At 43.4% G+C, this 12,361-nt stretch overlaps 1 protein-coding gene across 1 annotated transcript in view; it reads left to right on the forward strand.

Annotated features, from left to right (window-relative positions):
• LOC143301799 (uncharacterized) overlaps window positions 1-12,361 on the forward strand; it is a 65,187-nt gene that overhangs the window by 3,201 nt on the left and 49,625 nt on the right. The window contains exons 3-5 of the mRNA XM_076616192.1: window positions 1,800-1,986; window positions 6,179-6,426; window positions 10,677-11,019. Coding sequence (XP_076472307.1) covers window positions 1,800-1,986; window positions 6,179-6,426; window positions 10,677-11,019 — 778 coding nt within the window. The remainder of the gene's footprint in view (window positions 1-1,799; window positions 1,987-6,178; window positions 6,427-10,676; window positions 11,020-12,361) is intronic.

The following is a 12,361-nucleotide window of genomic DNA, read 5'->3' on the forward strand; positions in this document are numbered from 1 at the left end:
TCTTCTGCGTGCGTATACACACGAAGGGGGTTCAGGCACTAACAGGTCTGCACATAATTATGTTGACCTGGGCGATCGGAAAAATCTCCACCCTTTACCCACCAGGCGCATTCACCGAGATTCGAACCCGGGACCCTCATATTGAACGTCCGACGCTTTAACTACTCGGCTATTGCGCCCGTCACGATACATTTACCATAATATCACATTACAAGCTGTTCATCTAAATTACACATACCATAGCATTACATCACATTTCATGGCAGTACAAGCTGTTTGTATTTGTATTTCTTTTTATCACAACAGATTCCTCTGTGTGAAATTCGGGCTGCTCTCCCTAGGGAGAGCGCGTCGGTACACTACAGCGCCACCTTTTTTTTCTCCCCCTGCGTGTATTTGTTTTTCCTATCGAAGTAGATTGTTCTACAACATTTTGCTAGGAACAACCCTTTTGTTGTTGCCGTGGGTTCTTTCATGTGCGCTAAATGCATGCTAGCACACGGGACCTCGGTTTATCGTCTCATCCGAATGACTAGCGTCCAGACCACCACTCAAGGTCTAGTGGAGGGGGGAGCCGTGATTGGAACCAGCGCGCTCAGATTCTCTTGCTTCCTAGGCGGACGCGTTACCTCTAGGCCATCACTCACACTATTCTTTGAATAGAAAAAAAGAAGAAAAAGTTAAAGGCAGGTGAACTGATGCGTAGTATGATCGTGTGAATAAAGGTGAAGTAAGACGAAGTAAGGTAAAAGAATGTCAGGTAAAGTAAGGCAAGGTAAGGTAAGGTAAAGCTATTGAACCCACCACTCAAGGTCTTGTGGAGGGGGAGAAACTATCGGCGGCTGAGCCGTGATTGGAACCAGCGCGCTCAGATTCTCTCGCTTCCTAGGCGGACGCGTTACCTCTAGGCCATCACTCCCACTATTCTCATGAAGCCTACCATCACATTGCATTATATATTGCATTATATATTATATTGCTATGGAGCATCAGGATATTGGAACGTATATATATTATATATATATATATATATATATATATATATATATATATATATATATATATCTATATATCTTTGTATATATGTGTGTGGGGTTGGGGGTCGGAGATATGGGCGTGTGTGTGTGTGCTTGTACAAGTAAGTGTTCATCTGTGTGTGTGAGTGTGTGTGTGTGTGTGTATGCGTGTGCGTGTTTGTGTGTGTGTGTGCCGTGGAAGCTGCGATACATAGACTAGAAACTCCGAGTGTGTGGAGGAGGGGGTAGAGGAGGTGCAGGGAAATTTGTGGTGTGTGTGTGTGTGTGTGTGTGTGTGTGTGTGTGTGTGTGTTGGAGCTCATGTACATTTATATGTATTTGACTGTGCTTTCATATCTATGAAACTGCGTTTTGGGGGCATATCTGTTATGCATGTGTGGGTGTATGTGTGAATGTGTGTCTTCATGTTTTATATTTATTTGCTTATTTGTTATCATTGTTGTCTTATTCATTTAATTACTTATTTATTATTATTATTATTATTATTATTATTATTATTTTATCATTATTTTCATTACTACTATTTTTTTTTCATCAAAATTATTATTTATTTATTTATGTATGTACGCTTATATATATATTTTTTTTTTTTTTTTTTCTCTCAAGGCCTGACTAAGCGCGTTGGGTTACGCTGCTGGTCAGGCATCTGCTTGGCAGATGTGGTGTAGCGTATATGGATTTGTCCGAACGCAGTGACGCCTCCTTGAGCTTCTGATACTGATACTTACAAGCTGTATATGCTCACCGTGCATCTGCCTGCAGACAATGGAGAAGCGACCCGCTGAACGACATCGAGCTCTTTATCACCACCGTGTCCAACACTCCGGCCACGGTGACAGTGACCACGCCCCTGTTTGACCCCTCCTGGTCCGAGACCATCACAGTCTCCAGAGGCAACATCAAGACGGTTAAAGTCCCTCACCAAATCCGTGGGGTCGGCGTGGAGAAGGTGTGTAGAATTTTTTTTTTTTTTTTTTTTTTTTTTTTTTACACGCGCGCTCCGCGCTTACGGCAGACACAGACGCGCGCGCGCGCGCACACATACATAGCCAGAAACACAGACAGACAGACAGACAGACAGACAAACACACACACAGACACACACACACACACACACACACACACACACACAAACTGTGACATGGAGAGAGAGAGAGAGGGTGGGGGGGGGGGTAGGTTGGGACCTGCCGCACGGGTAAATCTACTGGCGGCAAAGCAAACGGGCCTTACCTCAAGTAGATTTACCCGCAGGTGCACTTTTACCCACAGGCACGATGGGCTCTTGAATACCACCTCAGGTCAGTAATTGTGACCAAGATCTCCCGTGCTCCCAGAGTGAAATGACAATAATTTGGGTACACTTCACAAATAACATCAGTTCGTTAGCAGATATTCACCTCAGCGCCTATTGCACGGGTACAATCTACCTTTCTCCACAATTCGAGTTCAGACCAAACGACAGTGATAAGAAACTCTAGGGAGAGCTGGACAGTACAAGGTCTTCAGAGAAGAAGCCCCCCTCAGTCAAGTGTTTCGGCCCTGAACTCCTTACACTCTAAGGGAGCTGGGCCGCACCCAGGTCATGACTCCTGGATGCCCTTGTATTGCCGTCTTTTTTTTCCCCCCCTGGTCCTCAGCAGGTTCGAACCCGCGCCTCCAGGGTGGTCACCACTTCAGGACTGAGTCACCTTTTCTGGCAGACGTTTTAACCAATGAGCCATCGTACGCCTAGTTTGAGTAGGGAAAATTCCTCCTCGATCAGATCCATTTGGAACTCTTCTGCTGCTTCTGCCATGAAAAAAAAAAGAGGAAAAAGTAACATAGCCGAGCTATACAAAAGAAAAGAAAAAACTTTCACAAGCAGGCAACACCATCAATAAAAACATGATATCACGACAGTGTGGTTTCTTCTTGGCTGACATCCGAGCATTCAATGTCATTTATAGATGCATGTTGACTGAATGTGATTCTCATGCATTCTAGATATGATTTTCCACCATGTATGATAAGTCAGTCGTGTCCGACTATGACCATCAGAACAGCAGAGATGACAACTGCTCTCCCAACTATCTGGCCTAGAAGGTAATTATAGAGGAGAGTGTCTTGCCCAGTTTACACCCCCAACTCTCTCGGTCAAGAGGGTTTGAGGACAGTCGGAGTTGGGATGCTCCCCAAAGGCCAGCTGGTCCCCATGGCTGCAGCTTCAGTTTCAGTTTCAGTTTCAGTAGCTCAAGGAGGCGTCACTGCGTTCGGACAAATCCATATACGCTACACCACATCTGCCAAGCAGATGCCTGACCAGCAGCGTAACCCAACGCGCTCAGTCAGGCCTTGAGAAAAAAAAAGAAGAAGAAATAAAAAAGTTGAATAAATAATAGATAAGCTTACATAAATAAATAAATAAATAAATAAATAAATAAATAAATAATAATTATAATATAAAAAGGTAGTAGTAATAATTAAAAAAAAAAAAAAGACAACAGTGGTGATAAATAAGCAAATAAATGTAAAACATGAAGACACACATTCACACATACACCCACACATGCATAACAGACATGCACCAAACATGCAGTTTCACAGATATGAAAGCACAGTCAAATACATATAAACGTACATGAGCTCCAACACACACACACACACACATTACCCTGCACCTCCTCTACCCCCCTCCTCCACACAGCATTAAGAGCCAGTGCAACCTCACATCCCGGTTTGAGAATCACTAGTCCTTCAGAAAAGACTAAGCTGTAAATGACTTCCCATTGCATCGGAGAAACAATTTATTGATCATACAGTTCTCATTTTGCTGCTGGCCCAGCTGTAAGCTTGTGTCAATCTGTGATACAAGCTACTCACACTCACTCTCACTCATTCCCTCGACCGCTGGGGTCGTTGGGGGGACATGAGGAAGATGTCATAGCTCGCCACGCCGTTCTGTTGGCAGCTGTCGTGAGGAGATCTGGCATCGTCTTTTTGGTCCATTCCTTGACGTTGTCAGACCAGCTTTTTTTCTGCCGCCCCCGTCTGCGCCCTCCCTCTACAGTCCCTTGCAGGATGGTTTTGGAGAGGGTGTTATGTCGTATGACGTGACCAAACCATGCCATCTTCCGTCATTTGACAGTCGCCAGCAGTGGTTCTTGGGGCCCAACAAGGTTGCTGACCAGGTTCCGCACATAGTCATTGGTCTTGTGCTCCTTGTAGGAGATGTGTAGTGGTCTTCTCAAGCACTAGAAGACTAGCTACACCATGTACGAACTTTTCTTGTTGAGATAATACAGCATACTCTTCTTCTGCAGTTTAGTCCAACATCTTATGTCCATTATAAATATATGTTGAGTTTCAGTTTCAGTACATATGTTGAACAAATTGTGGTTCTCGTGTATTGAAGACATTGTAGTATTCTCGTGTATTGCAAGTTTGTTGCATATCGGTTAGTGTGTGTGTGTGTGTTTTATCTTCAGTTTAACGTCTATTCACCATAAGTGTTTTTAGACGGAAAGGAGTAAAGAAGTGGATAAAGGAAAGGGAATGCATGTGAATATTAGTGTGAAAAAATATTCATGTTATGTATCAGAGGAAAAGTATATTATAAGAAAAAGGTCTAAAGAGATTGTGGTGTGTATTGAATGAGGTGTCATGGGAAGGAGAATATGTATATGCATATCAACAAGTATTAACCTATAACAATGTAAATATAAATAACAACATTAATTATAACACATCAAAGGAGGATACCAACTGGACTGGAGTTTAAAATTTCCGAAAACATTCTAAGCAATGAATAATCATTCAAAATCTTTTCAGTGGCTAATGAAATATTGGAAGAAAAGTCATCAACTACATCTTTAGGAATTAACTGTCTTATGCTCGGACAATGAATGAGTAGATGACTTACAGTTATTTGCTTACCGCATATACATTTTATATTTTTAGAAAATTTTGTACGAAAGGCATTTAAACGAATTCTATACATTAGACTTGTAATTTGTCTTGAATGTGCTGCTGGTGTCAAATTTAGGAAATGTTTGGGATTAGCTGCATTCTTTGTGTTTACACAACATTGGTAATATTGATTATTTGAATCTATAAGTAATTTCTTAAATCGATTTCTAGATACATTTTCTATACAACTAATGAATTCATGTAGATCTAACTGGATGTCAAGTTGTATTGCGCCTTCGAAATTACGTGCTGCTCTTCTAGCTGCTTGGTCTACCCACTCATTTGAAGATATTCCACAGTGCGAAGGTACCCAACAGAAAGTTAATTTAATGCCCTGTTTTGTCAGTTGGTGAATAATATGTTTTATTTCCATTGTCATCTCTATTCGCTTCTTTGAATTTGGAAATTCTATAGCTTTTAATACTGACTTCGAGTCTACACATAATAGAATTTCACTGACAGTTTTTGGAATGTCTGAAATATAATTTAAGGCCATAAGTATGGCTATAAGTTCAGCTGTGAAAATGGAATATTGTCTACCAATATAGCATAATTTTTCTAATCAAAATGAAGGAATTACAAAAGCCGCTCCTGAATTACCATCTTCTAGAACAGATCCGTCTGTGTATATTTTTAGATAATTAGAATATTGATTTTCTATATGGGAGAGCACTTCAGGTTTTAACAAAAATGGTGACTGGTTAGTGTGTGTGTGTGTGTGTGTGTGTGTGTGTGTGTGTGCGTGCGCGCGCGTGTGTGTGTGTGTGTGTGTGTGTTTACATTTATTTGCTTATTTGTTTACTTATCATCATTGTTGTCTTTATATTCTATTGCATTTTATTTTAATCTAATTCTATTTTCATGTTGTTGTTGTTTTTCTCTGCATTTAATTTCATTTCATTATCTATCTGCATACTTTTATTTATCTGTCTATTTGTTTCATTGTTCATTCATTTAATGATGCATTTATTCATTTCTTTATGCCTTTTTTTGTTTGTTTGTTTCTTTTTGGTTAGTTTGTTTTTTGTTGGCTTTTTTTTCTCTCTTTTTTTTTCTTTTCTTTTTTGCTTCAAGGCCATACTAAGCCGGTTCAGTTGTGCTGCTAGTCGGGTATTTGCTTTGCAGATGTGGTATAACGTATATGGATTTGTCCGACGGCAGTGACGCCTCTTTGAGTAACTGAACTGTGTCTGCAGTCTAACAAAGGGGTGCGTGTCCAAGCCACCCAGGAAGTGTCGGTGTACTCGGTGAACAAGGAGCCCAAGTCCACCGACGCCTACGTGTCTCTGCCTGTGGACGTGCTGGGCCAAGAGTACTACGCCATGACCTACACCCGGGATGCAGAGCTGCTGGTGGTGGGCACCCAGGATAACACCCAGGTGTCCATCGAATGGCCCACCTCGGCAGGACCCTGTAGCATCGCTTACGGGGGTACCACTTACGGGTGGGTGGCGGGGCTATCATAATGTTCGCCTTGTTTCAGTGTTGTTTATGTGCACTACTATTCATGGTCTTAGATGGTGGGTTTGGGTAAGGGGGGTGGGGTGGGGGGGGGGTGGGGGGTAATCACTTACGGGTGGGTGGTGGGTTTGAGTGTGTATTATGGCGCTAACTAGTTATGGGTGGGTGGTGGGTTTTCGGGTATGGGGCTAACCCCTTGCGGGTGGGCGGTGGGTTTGATTGTATATGGGGTTAACCAGTTATGGGTGGGTGGTGGGTTTTCGCGTATGGGACTAATCACTTACGGGTGGGTGGTGGGTTTGGGTGTGTATGGGGTTAACCAGTTATGGGTGGGTGGTGGGTTTTCGGGTATGGGGCTAACCACTTACGGGTGGGTGGTGGGTTTGGGTGTGTATGGGGTTAACCGGTTAAGGTCGGGTGGTGGGTTTTCGGGTACGGGGCTAACCACTTACGGGTGGGTGGTGGGTTTGGGTGTGTATGGGGTTATACCAGTTATGGATGGGTGATGGGTTTTCGGGTATGGGGCTAACAACTTACGGGTGGGTTTGGGTGTGTATGGGGTTAACCAGTTATGGGTGGGTGGTGGGTTTGGGTGTGTATGGGGTTAACCAGTTATGGGTGGGTGGTGGGTTTTCGGGTATGGGGCTAACCACTTACAGGTGGGTGGTGGGTTTGGGGGTATGGGGCTAACCTCTTACGGGTGGGTGGTGGGTTTACGTGTTTTTGGCGTTAACCAGTTATGGGTGGGGGGTGGGATTTTCGGGTATGGGGCTAACCACTTACGTGTGGATAGTGGATTTGGGTGTGTATGGGGTTAACCGGTTAAGGTCGGGTGGTGGGTTTTCGGGTAGGTTTTCGGGTATGGGGCTAACCACTTTCGGGTGGGTGGTGGTTTTGGGTGTGTATGGGGTTAACCGGTTAAGGTCGGGTGGTGGGTTTTCGGGTATGGGGCTAACCACTTACGGGTGGGTGGTGGTTTTGGGTGTGTATGGGGTTAACCAGTTATAGGTGGGTTGTGGGTTTTCGGGTATGGGGCTAACAACTTACGGGTGGGTGGTGGGTTTGGGTGTGTATGGGGTTAACCAGTTATGGGTGAGTGGTGGGTTTTCGGGTATGGGGCTAACCACTTACAGGTGGGTGGTGGGTTTGGGGGTATGGGGCTAACCTCTTACGGGTGGGTGGTGGGTTTACGTGTATATGGCGTTAACCTGTTATGGGTGGGGGGTGGGTTTTCGGGTATGGGGCTAACCACTTACATGTGGATGGTGGGTTTGGGTGTGTATGGGGTTAACCGGTTAAGGTCGGGTGGTGGGTTTTCGGGTATGGAGCTAACCACTTACGGGTGGATGGTGGGTTTTCGGGTATGGGGGTAGCCACTTACGGGCGGGTGGTGGGTTTGGGTTATGGGGTTATCATATCGCCTTGTTTCAGCGTTCGTTCGTGTGTGTTTCTATTTGTGGAGGAAGGTGGTGGAATGGTTAGGACGCTCATATGCCAATACTGTGTCCGCGAGGGTCCTGATTCACTTTCTTCTTTCTCCTCCTCCTCCTTCTTCTTCTTCTTCTTCTCCTTCTCCTTCTTCACCTCCTCCTCCTCCTTCTTCTTCTTCTTCTTTCTCTTCTTCTTCTTCTTCTTCGTCTTCTTCTTCTCCTCCTCCTTCTTCTTCTTCTTCTTCTCCTCCTCCTTTTCTTCTTCTTCTTCTTCTTCTTCTCCTCCTCCTCCTCCTTTTCTTCTTTTCCTTCTTCTTTTTCTTCTTCTTCTCCTCCTTTTCTTTTTTTTCTCTTCTTCTTCTTCTTCTTCTTCTTCTTCTTCTTCTTCTGCTTCCCCTCCTTCTTTTCTTCTTCTTCTTCGTTCGTGGGCTGCAACTCTTACGTACACGAGCTAGCTTTTACGTCTAGATACTGTTTTAACCCGCCTTGCAGGCAGCCATACTTCGTTTTCGGGGTTGGCCTGCGTTCGAATCCCAGTCTCGGCGTTTCTTCCGAGTTTGACTGGAAAATCAGACTGAGCGCCTAGTCATTCGGATGAGAAGATAAACTGAGGTCCCCAATTTGATGACGCGCACTTGGCGCGCTGAAAACGAATCCACAGAAACATGTGGAGTGATGGCCTGGAGGTAACGCGTCCGCCTAGGAAGCGAGAGAATCTGAGCGCGCTGGTTCGAATCACGGCTCAGCCGCCGATATTTTCTCCCCCTCCACTAGACCTTGAGTGGACGCTAGTCATTCGGATGAGACGATAAACTGAGGTCCCGTGTGCAGCATTCACTTAGCGCACGAAAAAGAACCCACGGCAACAAAAGGGTTGTTACTGGCAACATTCTGTAGAAAAATCCACTGCGATAGGAAAAAACGAATAAAACTGCACGCAGGGAAAAAAAAAAAAAAAAAAGGGTGGCGCTGTAGTGTAGCGACGCGCTCGCTCTCCCTGGGGAGAGCAGCCCGAATTTCACACAGAGAAATCTGTTGTGATAAAAAAAAGAAATACAAATACAAATAAGCTTTAGTATCATACCGTAGAATAAACCCGCTCTGATAAACACACAGTGATACACACATGCACACATGGCTTAACTAAGCACCCTGGGTTGTGCCACTGGTCAGGCATCTGCCTAGCAGTTGTGATGTTATTTTTTGATTATATTATTATTATCTGTGTATGTATTTATTTTTTTTTTTTTTTTTTTTTTTTTTTTTTTTTTTGTACGCTTATAGTTGACTTCATCAAGTTTTTGCGCCTTATACATAGTATTATTATTAGTAGTAGTTCTTTTTTATGTATTTATTTATTATTATTATTATTTTTTATTTTATTTTACTTTATTTTATTTATTTTATTTTATTACAAAGTTTTTTTTTTACTTATTTTTTTTCTCAACGCCTGACTAAGCGCGTTGGGTTACGCTGCTGGTCAGGCATCTGCTTGGCAGATGTGGTGCAGCGTATAATGGATTTGTCCGAACGCGGTGACGCCTCCTTGAGCTACTGAAACTGAAACTGAAACTGTGATGTAGGGTATATGGAACTTTTCGAACACAATGACGCCTCCTTGAGAAATTGCAACCGAAAACTTTTCTATCTTTGTGGATAGGTAGGTGGTAGATTTGGGCTTGTCATGTCCTTCTTATTGTTTGTTTGTATGTGCGTGTTTCTGATATATTTCCTTTTTGACTCACTTGTGTAAACAAAGTGAGTCTATGTTTTAACCCGGTGTTCGGTTGTCTGTGTGTGTGTGTGTGTGTGTGTGTGTGTGTGAGTGTGTGTGTGTGTGTGTCTGTGTGTCCGTGGTAAACTTTAACATTGACATTTTATCTGCAAATACTTTGTCAGTTGACACAAAATTGGGCATAAAAATAAGAAAAATTCAGTTCTTTCCAGTCATCTTGTTTAAAACAATATTGCACCTCTGGGATGGGCACAAAAAATTTTAAAAAATGAAGCCTAATTATATGCAAACTGCATTTACTGCCATATTTATATTTTTTGTATTCTCTAAACTTGGCACTTTGATCTGATATTCTGACCCAGCAACAAGAGCAGTCATTATCATCATTTTTTGTTCAAACAGGAACTTCTTTTGCTAAGCATGGAAGTTTTATTTATTTTTCAAACGTTTTGGTGCAGATAGTAAAAAAGGGAAATTACTCTGTAATTAATGCTAGGGGACTTAATTTATCACAAGTGAGTCTTGAAGGCCTTGTTTTAATTGAATGGAACACACAGCATGATGATCCATTGCACAACGTTGTTTGTTGTTGTTTTATTTGTTATATTTATTCATTTATGTATTTATTTATGTATTCATTTATTTATTTGTATTTTGGGAGGTGGAAGAACCGGGTGGTTCGGGGTGGGGGATGGGTGTGTGTGTGGGGGGTGGGGGTGGGGGGTGGGGGTGTGGGGGGGGGTGCTTAAGGGAATCCAATTACCTCATAGTGTACCATTATGAAGAGCGCTGTTGTTGTTGTTATAATTGTTGTTGTAATATCATTAACAAGCAAGAAAAAAAAAAGTGTTTGTCGCAAAGCATTCTTTTCTTTTTGTCCAAGTACATCATCGTATCACATTTTGAAGAGCACTGTTGCTGTTGTTTTAATCCCAATAACAAGTTAAAAAAAAAAAATGTTTGTCTCAAAGCATTCTTTTTCTCTCTTTCTTTTTTTTTCCGAAACAGCTACCAACATACATAACTTGATTCTAACTCATTCCAAGCCATGCTATGGTTTTCACACAGAAACGGGGACACACTGACTCTCACTCTGAACAAGTACGAAACCTTCCACGCCTTACAATTGGACACGAATGCTGATTTCACGGGGGCTTACATCACCTCCAACAAGCCCATTGCCGTGATCAGCGGAAACAAGAAGATTGCGGTTCCTCTTAATGCCGGAAGTGCCGACCACCTGACGGAGATGCTGATGCCTGTGGACACTTGGGGCACAAGCTTCATCTCCACCAGCACTCCGGACAGAAGCATTGGCGATCGTTTCCGCATGGTTGCTTCAGAGGACAGTACCACCGTCACCTTCAGTGGGGGCGTGACCAAGACCATGAGCAATGCTGGCGATTTCCAGGTGAGGTATCAGTCACGGGTGGCAATTGTAAGGGTATCCAGGAGTCATGACCTGGGTGCGGCCCGGCCCCCTTAGGGTGTAAGGAGTTAAGAGCCGAAACAGTTGACTGAGAGGGGCTTCTACTCTGAAGATCCTGTAATACAAGGGCATCCAGGAGTCATGACGTGGGTGCGGCCCGGCCCCTTTAGAGTGCAAGGAATTTAGGGCTGAAACACCTGATTGAGAGGGATTTCTTCTCTAAGACCTTGTACTGTCCAGCTCTCCCTGGAGTTGTTTTTTTTTTTTATCACTCAGTCACAGAATTATGCAAGCTTACATTTTGGCCGGGCCAACACAGCAAAGTGCGAGCTGTATGATCAAAGGTTTCTCTATTACAATGGGAAGTCATGTGCAGCTTAGTCTGTTGTGAAGGTCTATGGCTTTCAAAACTAGGAGGTAATATGGCACTTGTTCTCAGTGCTGCATCCTCGGTAGGCTAGTTGGCGTTTGGGGCCCATTCCAACGCCGACAGTCCTAGAACCCCCTTGGCCTAGATAGTGGGGGTGTAACACTCTCCACTAGAATCAAATTCTTACCCCCAGATAGTTGGGACAGCAGTTGCCTCCTCTGCTTTTCTGATAGACACAGTCGGATACGACTGATTATCATACATCGGTCACTTACAATAATGAATAAATAAATGAATAAAATAAATAGATGCGATAAAGCGACCGGAGAAGTGTTTCACCCTTGGTGGTACCTGTGTAGGGAAAGACTGATAACTGTGCTTAGTTTCTTTCCTCTTATTTCATGGGAAGTGGGCCAGGGAGAAATCTTTAACCCTTTCACCGCCAAGTTCGCATTTGTGCACAGGCGTGGTAGAGGATCCGTGTCACTGAAAGGCGGCCATTCACTGGTCTGTTATCCATGAACCTACTGCTCTCAATGTTCGGTAGTAGGATAGGCCATATTTTCTATACATCGCAGAGGGAATCCCCAGCTATTCTTAGCCACTGTCTTTTCTGTGTTTATACCACAAGGGAATTCTGTACTCTAAATCAACTGGCGGTGAAAGAGTTAATGCTATGCTGGTCATTTCCCTCGAAACAGTTCATTTTTCTGCGCTCGATCACCTTTTGTGCTAAATATACAGAAATCGTCACGTGTGACAACATTGCTAACCGACGGCTAGCTCATGCGCATGTTCACGTTGAAAACAATGTATTTAAAGGCACGAATCAGATGATTCAATAATGACGGAAGTAAAGATCGGGATTTCCCAATAACACGGGCATTTGACAACGGAACGTATAGTTTTCATTTAAACATACTTATCAAGATCACGTAGCCCTCTGATGTTTTC

Source organism: Babylonia areolata, chromosome 28 (genome assembly GCF_041734735.1).
Source record: "Babylonia areolata isolate BAREFJ2019XMU chromosome 28, ASM4173473v1, whole genome shotgun sequence".
Lineage (NCBI taxonomy): Eukaryota > Metazoa > Mollusca > Gastropoda > Neogastropoda > Buccinidae > Babylonia > Babylonia areolata.